Source organism: Diuraphis noxia, unplaced genomic scaffold (genome assembly GCF_037042655.1).
Source record: "Diuraphis noxia isolate RWA-SAM2 unplaced genomic scaffold, SU_Dnox_SAM2 contig0004, whole genome shotgun sequence".
Classification (NCBI taxonomy): domain Eukaryota; kingdom Metazoa; phylum Arthropoda; class Insecta; order Hemiptera; family Aphididae; genus Diuraphis; species Diuraphis noxia.
The window spans coordinates 53,567,285-53,587,518 of record NW_028301714.1 but is presented as its reverse complement, the minus strand read 5'-3'; the positions used below and the strand labels follow the sequence as shown (position 1 = coordinate 53,587,518).

The 20,234-nt window shown below is 28.8% G+C and overlaps 1 protein-coding gene across 6 annotated transcripts in view; it reads left to right on the top strand.

Annotated features, from left to right (window-relative positions):
• Nucleotides 1-20,234, top strand: part of LOC107161758 (proton-coupled amino acid transporter-like protein pathetic) — a 35,260-nt gene that overhangs the window by 11,630 nt on the left and 3,396 nt on the right. For 3 of the 6 annotated variants that reach the window (XM_015508287.2, XM_015508285.2, XM_015508288.2), the window contains 4 exons: nucleotides 15,970-16,055; nucleotides 18,801-18,938; nucleotides 19,006-19,156; nucleotides 19,663-19,784. In XM_015508287.2, the coding sequence (XP_015363773.2) occupies nucleotides 15,970-16,055; nucleotides 18,801-18,938; nucleotides 19,006-19,156; nucleotides 19,663-19,784 (497 nt within the window). Of the gene's footprint in view, nucleotides 1-14,997; nucleotides 15,183-15,969; nucleotides 16,056-18,800; nucleotides 18,939-19,005; nucleotides 19,157-19,662; nucleotides 19,785-20,234 lie in introns of those variants that run through there. The other 3 variants (XM_015508289.2, XM_089225647.1, XM_015508290.2) reach the window with 3 other exon arrangements.

The following is a 20,234-nucleotide window of genomic DNA, read 5'->3' as shown; positions in this document are numbered from 1 at the left end:
ACCAATTTTATAATATGTGAACCGTTCACGAAAACGGTAATCGAAATGTGTGCGTTTACCGCAACGCACAGTCGCCGCCCGTCGGACGCCAACTAAAACCTGACGGACCGAAATTTAATTATTGTAATTGGTATAGAAGAAAACATAATGATGACGGTGTATATCCGCTTTAGTGTATGTAAACCGGTTGCATCGCGGTTGGGCATTTTTAGTAAAAAAAATTACATGTTCGGTATCCAAAATCCACTGAACGTGTGGACACTCGATATCCCTAAAAGAATATCATGTTTAGAAATTAAAAATTACAATTAAACAATTATATAAACATAATAAATAGCATATGCCATATATTATACACTATAATAGGTACTAATAAATATTATTTATGAAAATTAAAATACTTAAAAAAGTGTGTAATAAATAATATAAAATGTCAAAAATTTATAATATTATAATACGTGAAGTAAGCATTACGTCAAATGTTTATAATTATTACCTTATCAATGTTATAAAATAATTTATTGAAAACAGATTAAAGTCAATCGGGGCCGGCGAGTTCATTGTTAAGCGATCATCGCTTGTCGTTTATGTATCTTCAAATTCTGCGGAATACATGCGTTAAAAAAATGAGTAAAATAAAAATTTGAAGCCGTTAATTTTCATAGAAATAACATCAAATAATAATATTATCATAATATCAATCCGACTAAAACATCCCTTACATCCAAGTTAACACGTATGTACTTACCACGTATATTATGTATAAATTATTATTACATAATAACAATACAGAAACAATATACTTACCGTATCGGTACCTTACGGCTATCGTTTCCACAAACAACGTGGGTTGCCTTAAATTTACCAAAAGACAAACCCTCCCACACACACGTTCCACCTCGAAACATATAAAAATGACCCTAATACGACATCGGGTATATCGATTCTCAGACTATTCAAAGATATTTCTGTAAAATCCAATTATTTGTACTATTATAAATTATATTATACGGTTCGGAGTAATGGCGCGACACACGCGATGAGCGATTTAAATTTAGCCTACGATTGCGTCGCAGATATTTGATTCGAATTAAAAGGACGACATTTTTTTCCCGTATTAAAATGAATGCGTACATGAACGAATGACGTAATGATGTAATAACTAATGTTTGAATAGATTTCGAAACCGTTTTGTTGTTAATAGCAAAACCTCACTCAAATATTTTGATCCATGTCCTACGATGACGGCGATTATATTTTCATCTTTACTGACAGTAAAATATAATAATATAATATAATCGCGTGCAAACAAATTATTTTTGTGCGAGACCGGTAGTGCATAATAATAATAATGTGTATTTTCAATGCTATGGAAATTCAGGTGCTGAAAAGTACCGTTGTATAATACCTCATATTACATACAGTGATACGATGTAGCGCACTACGTTTTTCGGAGCAAGTAAGTGGTGTATTACCGCTTTGTTTCGGTAGGTAATCTATAATATGTTTGGTTAGTGTATCGTTTAAAATAACGACATTATAAATTGTCGTTTGTATACAGCGCAAACGTTGCTTATCTGAACGCTATACATTTTACATTATTGCTAGCGTATACTTTTCTTTACAAATTAAATATTCCTGTTTCATCGTAAACTAAAATAAAAATAAATTCATTCTAAATTCAAAAAATGTTAACTACGTTTTGGTCGACTGACAGATTCAACAGTTGCACTCGGGGTTTCCCTTTCCAGCCCTGGCCTACGGATATTTTTTATTTGCATATAAGTACAATTTAATTGCATCAACATCATTTTCTTTTATTATTATGATCATGCCATGTATACTCATATTGTGATGGGTGTAACGTATTAGTGTGTATTAAATAATTTTGAGTGACTTATAATGTTCTACCTAACCAAACTCTACTTATTATACCGCTGCGCTATTAAAATTGGAGAAAAGTCTCGCCAAATCATCACGATCGGCGAGTAAAACATTTATATTTTCCTACAGTATTTTAATTTTTGGCTGCGGCAATATAGTAATCACGACTTGCGCAGTTCCGTTTTTGACTAGTCTCTTCCTACCTCATTCCCTAACCGCCGTCACATATTCAATAAAGGTACCAACCAACCTTGAACTAACGAATGTACCTGTATCAACGGGTTGGGCTAGGTCAGTTGGTCGTCGTGTATATGAAGACAAACCATAATGTTATGCGAACTATACGCTCAACGAAAATCAATTACAGTCGGTAAGAGCGATTAGGGATTAATAAGTTACCGGAGAAAAATATAAAAACGAATTTGAACACCGATGGGGTTGACTTTTGAGTGAAATAGCATAACCCGTGTGCGTGAGTGTGCGAGCTCAGCGATTTTCCACCCCGACACGGTCGTTTCCTTCGGACTTTGGCCTTAACCGTCGCGACCGAGTCGTCTCGGGTACTGCTTTTATTTTATTTCTTCCCTCCAGTGTGCGTCATTCGGCTATAGCAACCCTGCCTGCCGCCCAATATCGATTTGAACGCTTTCGCGATTATATTGCGTGCATACCACGCGTGTGTTTATACAAACACGCTCGGTACTTTGGTAGGTAGTAGTTATCTTCTGTGTTTGAGGAAGCCTGCAGTGGTGATTTCACAATACAGCCGCCTCACCAGTGACGTCAGTGAAGTTTTAAATAGAGGCACTGAGAGAGGCAAAATTTTGGCCAATCGACGTAGATATAACCGTTAAAAAACCCGCTAATTTCGACTTATTTGTTCTTAGCTCAAAAAAATTCCTATGTTACATAATTGTATACTATGTACTATTGTAGGCAAAAGTAATCTAAATTTATGGAAAAATATACATGGCATTTATAGTCCACACAACAAAGACGCAACTTCAAAAGCATAAAAATAGGCAAGTGACAGTGGCTCACTTTACCAGTAAGTTGTCAACCTATTCAAATGACGACGTGACGTCATCGCGATTCACTATAGTTGGGTGCAAAATTATTGAAGTTTACAATTTGAAAATTGTATTATTTTACGTATAGAATAATATTAATATTTATGTACGAACAGTCCAGGTTAAAGACAAATCGACATCCTAAATATTATTCGGAGTGCCATTAATTTGTCCGTAAAAACAGTGATGAATATACGTACACCAAACCGTGGTTCCCTGTTGTGTCGTTAAGTGTCGTTGCAATATAGAAACTAATGCACCACCGTGGCTTCACTTCTACTCACACAACCTCATCAGTCATGTTTTGGAGGGTGTGTTCGTATGTATCGAAGATGCCGTATATTATTTATGTTATACTATTATAATTATTATCCATTTTTGAATGACTGAATTATTATTTAATATTGTCTGTGCGCGATACGCCTGCTGCCATTACTAAAATATGTTCTTATGAAAATTTAAAAACCGTATTATTTTCGCACATCGTGTCATCGTAAATAATAATTTATCAATAAAAAGCTAAGGAAGTCTTGGATTGTTAAGTAGTCTTTGGGGTGGACTTTGAAAGCAACAATCGTTGAATGGATTGACAAATGGTCAAGATTTAGTTGATATCAGTGTATTTGCTTTCATTACTAGCTGTTTCCTCAGAAATTTAAAAAAAAAAATGCCTCTTTATACTATATCTGGCAGTCTTTGATTTGAATATACTGATCTGCTTCGCTTTTTCATTTTCTTCTACAAAAAGTGATTCTGAAAAAGAAACCATAAAAAAGAAGACTGCAAATCGTTGTCAACAATGAAGAAAAAAAAAACTCCAATATGTAATACACATTTCTTGACGCGTTCGGTTTCTAAAAGTAAATAAGGAAAACTCAAATATAATATATCCAGCTGCAACTTGACTCGAGATCAATTTCACCAACATTTTTCCGGTGTAACGATGCAATAAGTATATTTGTATAATATAATATGACACGCGTCCACATTAAACGGTTGAAATGTCACATATCTATAATAATAGGTTTACACAGATTATATTTTATGTAACTATATATTATACGACGACGTACGTGAATGTATTAACCCTGCTTATACTTATATTTTATATCTCGTATAGCCTGAGATGGCCAAAAATCGATTTTGACAAGGCGACGACAACGATTACGATAACTTTGACGCGTCGACATTTACAATATAATAATATGAATAATATGATGTATTTTGTGTTATGTGTCGAAACCGAATTTGTACGGTTGACACGTAGTTCTTGGGTTACGTTGTGTACATTATTTTTTGTGTGTATTTACTCTCAAATGACATATACACTCGGTCATTACCGTTTTTACAATAGAATACGTTTGTCTTCGTATTCTTTCTCTCACGGAGTTCTTCGTCGGTAGACAATGTGTCACATCATTCACGTCTTGTGCCGCCATCGAGTGAGTGAATAGACATGGGTATTATAGCGTTGTGTTATTATAAAAAACACTTAAGTACTATAGTATTGCATACAAAATATTTAAGTAAATAACAATAATAATAATATCCCGATATCCCTAACTTCCATATTATAGGTTAACGGGATTCGTTAAAAGGGTGTGTACTAAATAACCATATACGTCCACACACTCTGTCACACTATATATATATTATAATATTATTATCGAAATAACTATGGAGAAGTTTATTTCTGAATTTCTATCCTTATGGATTTTTTTACCAAGTTCTCTAAAAAAATTAGGAATATACATTTCATCGCATTGATAGAGCTTAATATTAAAAAAAATTCTTCTAATATTGAAATTAAAGATTAATAAAATTAAAATTACTAGTTTCGATGTTGATTTACTACATCATAATTTTTGTGGTCTTGAATTGTATTTAATATAAAGTATAATGTATAAAACATAGATAGGTTTAACATTTTAACATACATAATTGTATTATCATACCTGCAATGGCTACATTTATAATATAGTTTAATATCTTGCTTTTGCAGTGCCTTACTGGTAATTATATTCACCTATATCAGACAAGTATTATAATTATATGATAGTTAAATTAGGCTTTAGTTACAACTTGCAAGTCGATACTTAGTAGGTATTTTACTAGTTATTAGTTATTAATAATATTTTATGCAAAGACTTTTATTTGTTAACGTTATTTGTGGGACCGGGAAGGGCCTAGCCCCAAGCCTTGTTTTTAACTTTGATTTTGCAGGACTAATCATTACTGTCACAAGTTGTAGCTATGGCCATGATTATGATACAGAATAGGTATCAGGTACTATCATTGTGTTTACGATCATATAGCTTCTGTGTATATAGGAGACAGAAGTGTACATTGTGTTTTTCATTTTATTTTTTTCATTCTTTTATTTATTTATTTTTTCGGACAATGAGTTCTGTTATTGGCGAGGTCGGCGTGTATGCGCCGGCTCTACACCGCCTCCGGTCCCCGTTCGTTTTCCAGATCAATACCAGTCGGACCACCCGTTACCGGACATCCGAAACATACAGCTCGTAGAGCGCTCCATAACCTCTATTGACGCTCAAACCAAGTAGGTTTGACTCGCACATACATGACACACACAAATGTGTCTAACTTGTGATGATAATTATTTTAAAATTATACTAAATATAATAAAAATGAAGTAGAATTCGGTGGTCAATTTATTAAGTATAATAACATGTTTCTTGTATCTCAACGTGTATTCGTTAAAAACCACGATTATTTTTTACATTCAATTATGATATATAATATTATCTTAATGTTATCGAATTACTCGTGTTCATACAATTTTTTTTTCTTGACAACTGTTATCAATAAATATAATTATATATTAATATCCATAAACCTATTTTTTAAATATTATTTTTTTTTAATCCCGTAACTAGTGTGCTGTGTGTGCCCATATAATCATCATAGAATCAAATTTATTTATTTACTTGCTATTTAAGTTGATAGGATTATAACACTGAATTACTTCAATATTAAAATTAGAATGTTTTTTGACAACATTCACACTGCAATAATCACCATTAACCATTAAGTCACTTATATTTATTTTTTCATAAATAGCTGGCTAAGACTGGGTGAACTCGGCGGTCGGTTTCGTATTTACTCTACCAGACGCAGCGAGCACGTGTATAAAGCGTGATTTTCGCATGTATACCATTTCTCATTTTACGTACAGGCATGATGTGTGCGGTGAAAAAAAAAACCAGGCTGTGCGCCTGCCAAATGTCTCCTCTCTCTCACTCTCTTTGTCTATATTTATACAATATCCTAGTTACCCCCTCCAACCTGCTCTCTCTCTTTGGTGTGCATTTTGTATCAGCATCTGAAAAAGCAGCACAATCATCTGCCCCGTCTACTAAACATAATATTGTTGTCCCGTCCAGATAGCACCATTATCACAGACCATACGACGGGGAAATGGTAATTTATATTATGTTGCGGGAAAGCCGGCGCTGCGTCGGAGATTTGCGTGAGATGTTTATTATAATATGCGTGTAGATATATACGGTTGGAGAGAAAATATATTACCCGAAGAGCTAATAAATAAAATAAAGAGCTCAGGACACGAGCGCACGCACTTATTCATTATGCATTCAGGCCGGCCGGTCACTCCGTATACCTGAGTCCAGGTTACGGCAGGCGTGTCGGGACAGGTGCACTTGTGAACCACAAGCCTGCAAGTCGTATAATTGGTTTTTCTTTTTTCTTGCATGTAGTCTGCCCACAATCCGCTCCCAACCCCTAACCACGATTGTTTTTGCAGAATTAGTCACCATATAAAACACGCGGTCTCGTCCGAAATTTAACAAGTGATTCGTTGTACACATTCATTTAGCAGAAAACCCATTGTAGGCCGTAGACGGAATTCGTTCATTCAAACGGCAGAAGTCTCATGAATTAATATACGTTTCAGTCGATTTTAGAGTGCGTTGACTATAGTAATGCAAATATAATATGCTCAAAACTCATTTATACAATAGTCCAAATTGCAGCTTTATACCACTCGCGATTTGTATTCGAAATATGGTTGCTGCTTCGGCGGTTAAATAATATACATATTTTGCTCATGAAAAAACGTTGCGTGATTTAGTCGCACAATATGATATTATACAATTCCACCGAATTATTGTCGGGAGCTAAAGAGTCCTTTAATGATGGTGGGATTTGACGTGAGCGTTTACATCTATACCGTGGTAAAAAAAATAAAAAACGATGGAGCGCTTTTATATTGTTGACCGTTGCAACCTTTTAGGCTTTGCACCGCACACGACTTGCAGCGTTGTCCTCCTACAACTCTATTGTTTTCAACAGTGGTTTCAATTGTTCTCGGGTCACAAATCGCAAGCATTACGTGGGTGTGCGTATAACAAATAATGGCATAGTCGACGATCGTAACTTCGCAAGTCTTACAATTTTATCGATAAACGTGTTTTATACTCTTTTATTATATGTGCACCTATATAGTGTTACTCGTGCGCATATTATAATATTTATGTTCATATTTTCTTCACACGTTTTCCTTTATGTATAGTACGGCGTATGCTCGTCGAACATTCGATACGCGGATACAGATTATATTTATATCTACCTACGACGTTGGTGTATCGATTCGCAGTGATTTATCTACTATTTATGCGCCAGCTAGCATAATATTATGCACAAAAAACACACGCCGAATGACGAGAAAATCGTAATAGGTTTTTTTGCTACTTTTTTTTTGCTAATCTTCTCAATCACCGGAGGCTATAATAACATACATAATTAGGTATATTCGTTTGGACACGGACGTTAGGTTGATTATAATTTCATTTACGGGACGTCGTTAACACGCGCCCGCGGGCATCTGAAATAGTAAAATCTCGCGATTTATTTATGATAAAATATGTTCTTATTATTGAAGGTTTCGCTCGATATTCTTGTCCGTACGTGAGCAGCTTGGTTTTCGGAGGTATTCATATCCTTAGAATTGTTATGCCCGCAGACATATTATTAGAGTTTTGGATGGGATTTAAATCACAAAACAGGCTCATGTACAAAACATTTTTTTTTCAAATTAGATGTCATATCCATCTCTAGCAGCGTGATAATACAGGTGACTGTCATTTATTATTTGGATGCTTTGTATACCTATACTAAAAATGATATCATTTATTATACACTAATGTGTCTAAATTGATTTTGAATGTATATATTAATATTACTTACTTTCCTTACAAAATATATGTAATATGTAAAGTTTCGTTCTCCGAATATTACGACCAAAGTTGCTGCCGTTGACCGACGATAATATAATTATAATTAAAATTTCTCGTTCCTCATGTTCGGGAACAGATGGGCTGTGATTCTTAATTCTTATGCATCATGACTAAATTATTCTTGCCACTGTGGTCAAAAACAAAATGCTCATCGTGCATGTCCGCAGGAATTATTATTATTATTATTATTATTATTGTATACTAGAGGCAGTTACGTTATTTTTCATCGATAGCACAATTGTGTACCTACTACCTGGCAAAATTACATTTATATACACATATACAACTTGCACAATGGTTTGAATTAAACAATACGAAAACCACACTTAGAACGTGCCAATAACCTCAGTCGTTAGATATAACATAATAATAATAATATGTATACGACTAGATACGTATAGTGTGTGGTGCGTATTATGAATTGGAAGCAATATCATGTATGATGATAAACATTATTTTTTAACCTAACTTAAAAGTGTTAACAATTTTCGTATTTAACCGCCTTGAACCCAATTCGTTGAAAAGTTGGTTCTATATATAAGTACCTAAACCTAATACCTATTGTGTATTATATATATATATATATATATATATATACTGCTGCCGAATGACTATATACATTCAGTATTATTATTTTTTAAATTACCCATACCTAATATATAGCAATAAGTTTAGTGAAAATTGGGTGTTGGACGAAGTTATTAATTCGCGAGTTTGTCTTGCACCATTCACTAAATAGAACTTTTAATATATACAATATATATGTAGTATATTAACTATTATTATACCATAAATCTTGTTTTGTTTTATAATATATATTAATAATACCAATGATAACTAGTCAGCCCGGTCGAGACTACATTTTTTTTTTTTGAAGATATTCAAGGTTTATATTCGTCTATAGTAAAATATTACAGACTGTTCCAGCCTGTATTTACATTTTTCCAATAAAAGTAAATCATTTAAATGTATACATTAAAAATTACAATAATCAATATTAATTACAAAATGTTAAAGTGACATGAATAACTGAATTAGAGAAGTACCCAGCACTGAGTACCTGATGACATATTAATCTTAATATTAATCTGTATACAATGATTGTGTTACGGCTACCTATTGTATGTTTGAAACTTGAAATAAATAAATATTTTTTAGATGTTATTTAACATATTATTGTATTATATGTAGTATATTGGTTTTCAAAATTAACGATTTTACGGGTTTCCATTTTTGGCATACTGTCAGTCTCGTCAGTTGTTGTAGTTTTCCAATGGGTTTTGATAACTCTGAATTATGGCCTACTCGTACATGGCTACATATAAGTACAGGCCCAATTATAAGTCAATTGATGTGCTTGCTCAACCTTCTATGATTTCCATCTTATTTAAATTTTATCGAAAAAAAGTTAATAATCATTAGCGGAAGAGTAACCTATGTTATAGTAAATAAACATAACCTTTGTCTTGATATAATAATATGTTCCAGATTGTTTCTATAATTATGTACATTCATTAAAACGTCTGTCATTAATCAATATTAAAATCAGTCACGTTTATTTGATATTTTTTATCAATAAAAAAAAATGAATTATATTAACTCTATTGCAATTCGTAATGTGTTTCTATATATAAAATTTTTAACAAGTTTTAACTTCAGTATAAATAAATGTATACAACATACATATAAATATATATACATTTTTTTCCAACAATAGGTCAGGTCAGGTTAGGTTAATTGTGGTTAGACCCATTAGATTCATCAATGAACAACAACGTAATAATATAACATTGAATGCATTTCGTTTTATTTTTAAATAAAATTTACTTTTTTTTATTATAATTGTTATTTATTTAATGCAATATTGTTTAATGCTCTTGTCTCTTTAAAGGTTTAGAGAACAATGTTTATCGAATGAGAAATAAACAAAATCTATAATCCCTAAATAATTATAATTAATTTGTGTAAGTGTATAATACTAATAATATTTTAAAGTATTCGACAAAGTTTTATTAAAATGGTTTTATGCATTGCCAGTTGATACTGTGAATCTGCGATAATTAAAAAAATATTTATTGTAATAATTTGCACTGTTATATGGAATTTGATCTAAAATATTAAAACCTTTAAAGAAAACTAAATAAATTCCATTAAAAATTTAGTCATGAACTTCTGTTTATTATTTAAACTTCGATTCACAAAAAAAAAATGTAGGTATTTATTCTCAAACTGTACAATTTTACACACTTTTTAACTGTTTAATATGATTCTTGACATAAGTGTTTAATAATTAGTTTATTTTGCTAAAATTTTACAATTCATAGGTTACATTTAATATTTTACTAGCTGTATAATATTGTGCGGAGGTTGAGAAAAAAACATCATACTAAGCTACTTTTAATCATTGTGTGTGTGAATTCTTTGATTCCATATTTGTATAGGTTTTTTTAAATTAATGCCTAGGTACACTTGTTTACTAAAGACAAATTCATAATTTAAAAAAAAGTTTTTTTTTTGCAGAAATTTAAACTTAAAACATACTATATGAAAACCGCAGTGTAGTATGCCACGTGCTTATTGTCTAATATTTTTTTATTGTTTTAATAGTTTATCATTATTAATTAGCTAAGTATTTATTTCAAGTTATGTAGGTATACAGTAAACTGTATTGTAAATCAATATTTTCAAATCTGTCTAGACTTTTTAATAATTTTGATAGTTATTCTGATTGCCTAATATTTATTAAATACGATTTATTCAATGAAAATATCGATATTAGAAATTCTTAACAATCTTTAAACAGTTTAAACTAACACAAATCATATTTTTTAATATTTACATATACCTATACTCTATTCTGTGTTAAATATTTATAACACAATTAAAAAAATAAAATTACATTTTTATATATTGAATTTCATCTTTAGTGCGCATAAGTATACATTTCTCGAACCTATATTTTAAAAATGTCGGGATACATGCATAAAAAATATATTACTCTTTTAATTACCCCAATGTATACGACTGTATTGTTTGGAATTTTTATATCAACAAATCATATTAGCCGTGCCTACAGGTAATATAATTTAAATACCACTGTTACTTGTTACTTGAAAATAGCATTTAAAATTCGTTTAAATTTAAAATTAAAAGTTATGATATCATATTCTAGAAACATTAAATAGGGCAGAAACGTCAATATATTCTTCTATTTAAATTTATATTAAATTTTTTGCTGAACATAAACATATTAAAACAACCCCCGTTAACAAAAACCAATAATAACTAAGCGTTGTTGCTATTCATATTATCTATCTATAAACACAAACAGCGCTGTTTGTTTCATATTGATATATTTATTTTTTATTAAAAACAATAAGAGATCATTACGTGTCATTATTACAACGCACTCCAGTGATGACCGAAGCGTTAATTTTAATGGAATAATTAGTTTTAATTAAAAACAGGCATTGTGCGTCCTTAACTATTTTATACCAAACTATAATCGTAATAAATTAACATCAATTCTCGGAACACGTTCATATATTCAACGTCGTCCCTCGTAATTGTTTTTATATAATATTTTGAAATTTTATTCGACGAATTTTTTCTGTCCTTACATTATAATTTGTCAATTGCGCTACAGCAAAAACGGTTTACTACTCCAGATATTATATATAGTACATAATAATTATGCTACTCATATATCTTGTACATTTGTACACGGTAGTGTATATGATATATGTCTATGAAATATGCATATAGTGGCCCTTCGATGGGTCACCGAAGTCAAGGGTAAATCAATTGTATAAAATAATATTGAACGCCATAAATCGCCGTTTATGTGGAACAAATAGATAAAAATCGATAACCATTACGCACAATGCACATTGATAAATGATTTAAACCAATAATTGAGACGACTAGACAAACGATATTTACTTGGGCAATGATGCGTATATAGTTGCAAGTTTGAGTAAAAATTATTATACGTATTTAGTATAGTTATTTTGTTTGTGGCAACGTCAACGCACTTTCAATCGTAAAACGATATAGTACATTCATATCAATATAGAACTTCAGTGGTGGTAGGAGGGAGTTTGGGCGATTGCCCATTTGCTTCCCTCTCTCTCTTGAAACTTAGTTAATTCCGTTTAATATAAGAGTATAATTTATATTTTTTACCGTACCTATATATAAATAAAAATAAAAGTTCATGGAAATTATTAAAAGTAAATATTTTTTTCAATACTTCAAAAGTAAAACGTAAGTACGCTTGAACAGTCTTCGGCAAGAGAATTAAAATGATTATTTGTGACATGGTTTTAAATTTGTCCCTTCCCCACCCAGAATGAGTATAAGGAATACAATATAAAGAATTTATGTAGTCAAAACCACCGGTGTAGCCGTGTAGGTGCCTATAGGTGCCCAGGGTTTCTATATAATGTAAATATTGGATTCTATATTTCTATAATATACGTCTACTGCTTAGTACTTAGTGCGGTCCATAAGTCAGTCTAGCTCACATATGGGCAATTCTTATAGCATCAATCAGCTTTTTACAAAACTGTCGCGATATTTACATAATTTATTTTCCATAGGTACGATAAAAAATACATTTACCAACTTTCTTAGAAACAGTTAACATAAATTATTTGTTTTCATTTGTAATAGGTACTAGGTAGGTAAAAGAATTTAGACAAATTGTTGAACCAACTTTGCAAATATAACCTACAATTACTATACCCATATTTTTTATAATTCGAATTAAAAGACATGCTTGAGATTACTTGGAATTCCAATAGTAATTAGTTATTGATTTACAAAAATATGACCCTTTAAAATTATGAATTGCGTCGTACTTGTCATAAACTTGCGCCTAACTGCTCAATAAAATATATTATATACACAGATAGTATAGTATAGCTATATTAACTTTACACAAACAAGCATTAATTGAAAAATAATAACATCATGTATGTATGCATAAATTATATAATATTATACTACAGGTAATAATAATAATAATAATAATAATCGAATTATATATTATTTTTAAATTGCACCATAACTAGTAAGGCATATAATAATAGGTTATTTTATATAATTATTAATAAATTATATTAAAATTTTAAATTAAATTATATTAATGTTTAAAATAAACTACCAAACATTATTTTATAAGAACCATATTGGTTGTTAGTGTATGTTCCTCTAGATATATCTTCTAATTTGACTTATGAAAAATGTATTTCTCTCTTGTATTATCCAACATAATATTAAAATGTCGTGTAGCGAAAATTATTAGTATATAACGTATATAATTGTGTAACATTGTACAAACATTTAGTATTTTGTCATAAAAAGTTAGATAAACTAAAAATATATATATATACTTTATAATAATATATTCGAAAATGTTGATTTTTTATTCAAAATTACTGCTCTCCCTTTATATTTTGAACTTAAATAATAAGTATTTAAATATTATAAATTATTTTTAAGGCTTTAGTATACCAATTAATATTTTCTTAAGCAAATATGTTTGACTTAGTGATTAAATAATTTTAAAGTCCTTGTAAACAAGCGAAGTAGAAATATACAAATATTCTATATAATATAAATCATAAAAAAATGGCCTTTTCCTCTCTAAACTTACGTTGATTATAATTTCAACGAATAAACAAGTATTTTTGAAATTAGGTTTATTAATTTTTTATAAATGCCCTCATTCTTTTTATGGTAGTATCTATAGTGAAATTTTATTTGAAGAAATTAAAGTAACTATTTATGATTGGACTGGTAAATTTCATACTAAGTATTGATAATACTTTTTGTGCTACAAATTAAAATGATTAAATAGGTACTAATTTTAAATCCTAATACAGTAATACTATAATATGAAAAAATATGTGTAAATGCTACTTTACCCTTTTTGGTTTTTTTGCCTTTTTAGTTTCTAGATTGAAGAATGCTCTAAAACTCTTATACGCCAACTCCGTCATTTTGTTATTTTAAACTATGATAATTTAAATTCATTTTAATAAATAATAGTAGTAATATCAAATATTTATTTTTTAATTATAAATTATTTTCAAACTAAAAAACTAAATTATTTATGTATAATGTGTAACTTAAATATTATGGTATTATATTTAAATAATTACTATTTTCAAAAAAATAATAAAAATTGACTTGTTAAATTTGTAATTTTATTTAAAAACAGTATATAAATATATATTTTGTATCCAAAAAGTTTAAATTAAAAAATATATATACATATATATTATATTGTGTTAGATTGAATACATTTTGTTTTAATAAAAATAAAATAAACTAGCACTGCAACCAGTAATTACAAAACTAAATGATAATTGTATTCTAAATCTTCAGGTAAAAATAGTAAAAACAAAATTGGCAAAGTGTGTTTGTTAAATTTAACATAAATCTTATCAGAATAATTTTAAATAGCACTCGAGTAGATAATTTAGTATTTTACATATGACATTTTATCATCATGGATTTATTGATAACTTTTTGAAGAGTTTTATGTTAAGTCTTATAATTAAAATGCTTATATCAAAAGTGAAGTATAAAATGATGAGTATGAATGAGTGAAAAATATATTATTGAATTAATAAAATCGGGAGTCAATCATTATCTCAAGTGTTTTATTTTATACGATATACATGATGTGAATAAGGTATCAGGATATAATTATTTTATGTTTAGAAACAGTAAAACACGATTTGTAATCCGATACCATTAAAGCTTAAAATAAATAAGTTCCCTATGATTTTTTGATTAAGCTCAAGATCAATATGACACTGTCGCATTTTCTAGTTAGTAGTTAGTAGTATTCGTTGGTCGGTTGTTGGTGTCGTATCAATATGAGGCGTTATAGGGTATTTTCACAATGTATAATAAATAATAATTATTAACCAAATGAGTTAGTTCAAACTTTTATGCATATCATCTTTTAGTTTTGTTTTTCCTTAATATATAACACTATAGATAGTTTAACTTAAATTAAATAATTTGATTGATTTAATATAGATATTTCAAACTATTGTCGACAACTAACTTAAAATTAAAATTGTGTATTCCAATTTACTGTTAATTTTTTCCGTTTCTGTAGATATTCATTATTCTAAATATAACCATCGCATGTTTATATTTTCAAATTTGTGTTGTCCTCCATACCATTTATAGCATGAATATGAATGACAATTTCATGCTAAAACTTTTGTTATATGTCCCATTGTAATTTTAAATTCTGCTATAGTTTACTCAATGTGAAAAAGTTTGTCATATTTCAAGCTCGTATTGTTTTATTACAATAGTATGAAAAAACTACTTTGCTTAATTAGATGATAGAATAATCACATAGTTGACGTTTTAAAATAATAAAAATTAAATTGTTCTCAATTTTTTTACACGGTGCAATGTAAAATTATTAAACCCAATCGAAGAAAAAAATAAAAATAATCATGTTTAAATATTTTCAATATTTTTCACTTAGATTTATTATTTTTATTCAAACATTTAAATTAAGTAATTTGATCAATTAATTATATATTTTCTTCTATGATAAAAAAAAAAAAAAACAGATTGTTTCTTAAAATAAATGAATCAATTCACAATGTTTACATTCAATTTTTGAAATGAACAATTTAATTTTTGATGCGAATTTTTTTTTTTTTAATTTAAATGTATCATATTATTTTATTTTTCAGGGGTCCATGCGACCGATTATCACAGAATTGGATAACAACAAGAAGGGATCGATACGAACAGATGTGGCCGATCTAGTTATGGTCAAGTACGTTTTGCAAAAATGATAATTCTTATTAAAATGAATAGTGTCAGAAAATATTTGAAAGCTGCACTTAATGTGAATCATTATTTATATAATGTACCTATTGGGTTTTGATGTTGCATAGGTATTATAATGAGGTACCTATATAAATATATAATTCGAGTATTCGACCAAAGTATAATAAACGTAGCACATCTAACCAATAACCATAATTTTTTTGTAATAATCATGTAGATACCACTTCATAAACACTACACACAATGTATTAACTCAACCGCATTTTAATACAGTATTTACATTTAATTAAAAACAATTTTAAAGCAATTTAATTCAATCGAAAATTCGCACAAAATCTAAAATAGGAATGAAACCCACTAAAATTTATGTTTTTGCCAAAGTAAACAGTCCAGGTGTCGTCTTCACATACATTTATTCTACTATAGTTTCTTTTAATTTTCCTATGTATTAATTATTCTAAGCAAAAACTTGTTAAGTCTATAATCGTTTGTTTATTTTTATACTTAACGATTTTTAAATTGAATTTACGATATCCTTACTTGGTACTTTATATTTATATTAGTACAGTACTAATATTAGCAACTACTATTGTCGGCCGAAAATAGGTAAAATAATATAACTAGTGTGTTTAATGATAGTAAAATGTACTCAATTTAATGAACTGAAAATTATTACAAATGTGTAATTAATTTAACATAATATTATATCATTACGTGCTAAATTGCATTTTATCTTTGCAATGACTATATTATATGTAGTAACATACACACCAATTACTGTACAAAATATATTAGTGTAGGTATATTACATAATTAGTACCTATTGCAATTTATTATATAAGTTATGTATTAATAATTATTATCTGTTAATAAGCTATAAGCCTAATAATTATTCTTATGTTTCAAAGTTTCAATTGACTACATATTGACTAAACGAATAGTTTTTTTTTTACCTAACGTAAGTATTTTTTAATTAAAAAAAAAATGCATATACTTACCTTTGATATTTGTTAAAACATAATATTTGATAATAATTAATAGTTTAAATTGAAATTAGTTCGAGCATAAAGATGCAAATATTTATTTTACTGATAAATTTTTTTAATATATAATATAAAATATTTACACCTCCTAAACTATATTCTGGTTATTTTTTTATGCATAATTTGTGTTAAATAAAGTATTTTATTGGTGCAATACCAATGACAACATATTTTTATACTCATTACATCGTGCTTCATACTAAATTTATCCAGAATTTTTAAAAAAAGCTCTTAAAAATCAAAATAATCTTTTGCAAATTTTTCATATTCATAGTTATTATCTATTTTAAAGTCGATAAATAATTCAAGTATTTATATTTTTTTGTTTAATTTGTATGCTTATGCGTATTATAATATTAAATAATGATCAATATAATATTGAATTGCTTGCGCAATGCTCATGGAATCTCAGAATCAACGGTATATTATGACAACTGTCATCTTGGGTACTTATATGCACTTAGTGCTCTTAGTTGTAATACTATATTCGCCTCGTTATTAAACAAAAAAAACAATTATGAAATGTGTCATCTCAAATAATTAACAACGACAATAAATGCCATACGCTTATTAAAATCTCTCTGTTATAAAACAATTGATTTCTATTGGTTACCTACCTACCTGTGTATTAACTAATCGTTGTTTTATGGCACTTAACGCTTAAACAAGATACACATTTCAAAATCTATAGTAGCATACATTTACTTATTCGTATAATATACAGAAGTATCTAATTTGTATAATTATTATCTAGTTTTCGTATAGACATGTAACTAAAAAATACTACTTTATGATGCATAAAATATTCCGGTTGTATTTACCTACAACCAGTGTTGGGTAAGTCAGTTTGAAAAAGTAATGATATTACATTATTGATTACTATAATGAAATTGTATTACAATTATTTTACTTTTCTATCTACAAATTGGCTTTGTTACCTCCACGGTATGCAAAACACAAAAACAGTTTATATGCATTTCTATAATTGCTTACTTATTGAATGACGATTGTTAGTAGAAATAGTATTTAATAAAATAAATAGATTTAACAATTATAAAAATATTATTCAACAATATTATTAATGTTTAATTATCAAAATATATTTATGTATAAAAACTTTATAACACAAATCCAGTTCACTCGACCTACTTATAGGAAATATTCTATGTATTTCGAGAAAGATAATTAAAAAATATTATTTTTTTAGGCAGTAAACTTTTATTGTAATTTAGTAAATTTACGCATAGTAATAACCATTGAAAACTGGATAATTGTAATGATTTATAATTAAATATATTTCGTATTTATTTTTATACCCAATACCCACATTGTATTATATAGTACCTATAATTATTATTATTATTAATATTCACAATACTCAAAATAAGTAAAAACAGTAACACGTCATGTTACAGAAAATAGAAGTATAATAAAATGTTCATTGTAGTTTGGTTAAATAGAAACAATTCTAAGGAAATTATGTAACGCATTATTGCTCTCATTATGTTACCTACTATTCAACACAACTGCCTATATAAATATTACGGTGGATGCATATGTACTATGCATGTAGCTTGAATGTATGATGTACATTAATAGGTACATAATCACAATTTCAAAAATCCTTTTGAAAGCCACTTGGTTTTATAAATTCACAAATAAATAATTTTTAACTTATGTTTTAATAGGTACAAATGTTCTTCGAACGGGGTACCTATAACACAGACCAATGGCTCGACGCTTCCGCTGGTGTCAAGTACAAGCAAGGATGCCGAATTCGGTGGCTACAATCCGTTCGACCATCGGACAGTCCAATACCCAACTACGTAATTAAATTTTAAAAAAAAACTGTTAACAATTATGATACCAAAACTTAGAATTGTTAATTTTCAGGGATATGGAAACATTTATACATCTGCTGAAAGGAAGTCTGGGCTCAGGTATTTTGGCCATGCCTTTGGCTTTTATGAACGCTGGACTAGTGTTTGGGCTCGTCGCAACCGCTGTAATTGGATTCGTTTGTACATATTGTGTCCATATACTGGTAAGATTTTATTTTATTTAAAAAAAAGCAGTCATAAATTATGTTATAATAAATACTTTTTGTTCGTTCGCTATTGATCAAATCCATGTTTTAAAACATTTCATGCAGACGATTGTAATGTTTTTTGACTCTTCAAAGAAATACAGTCTGTTTAAAGAATTTTATTGATCTGACTTTTTAAACTTCGAATTTTAATTTTAAAAACTTAATTATTTTGTTGAGTTATTTATATTTTCTGATTTTCAAACACATTATATGAACAACATTTGTAGATACAAACTTAGCAATATTTCCTTTAAAAAATAAACGTAAAATTAGCTAATATATAACATAGTTATTCAAGTTTGATCAAGTTAAAGATTATATTTCCGTATAGGTGATTTAATAAAACTATTTCTCTAAAAAGAGAATAGTTTTATTTAACTTTCTAAAAATCTCAATGGCTGTAGGATAATTACCTATACAGTGTATACCTGCATAGCTACATAAGTATTATTGTATTTCAGGTAAAATCTTCTCATAAATTATGCCGTAGAATGCAAGTACCAGCACTGGGATTTGCTGATGTTGCAGAAGTTGCCTTCCTTGCTGGACCACCAGCCTTCCATAAATTTTCCGGTCTCTTCAGGTACGAAATTATTAATATGTTAAATAATAAATATTTTTTTAGTAAGAGGTGGTTTACTGTAGGTTAACAGTTAACCTAACCTTCTTTCTCCCTCTTTCACGGTGGAACACAGCAACAATAAGTTCATAAAGTTCCTGCTGGTATAAAAAATTAAAGCATGATTATTATTACTATTATAAAAATAATTTCTTATGATTGTCTTATATCATTTTTATATTTAAATATTTTTTATTTTTGATGACTCCAGCGTACAGTAAACTCTTTACTAAATATTATTATCGTTTTTTTATACTGAAATTTTAGCTCAAAAATACTTACTAAATATTTATGATATGCCTTCATGAACTTATTTGTGTTCCTCAATGTGATTAACAGAATATGACAAACTTTGGTGTAATGTCTTTTTTTGTAGAAATCCTCTAATATTTGTCTAATAATATTATGTTCAGT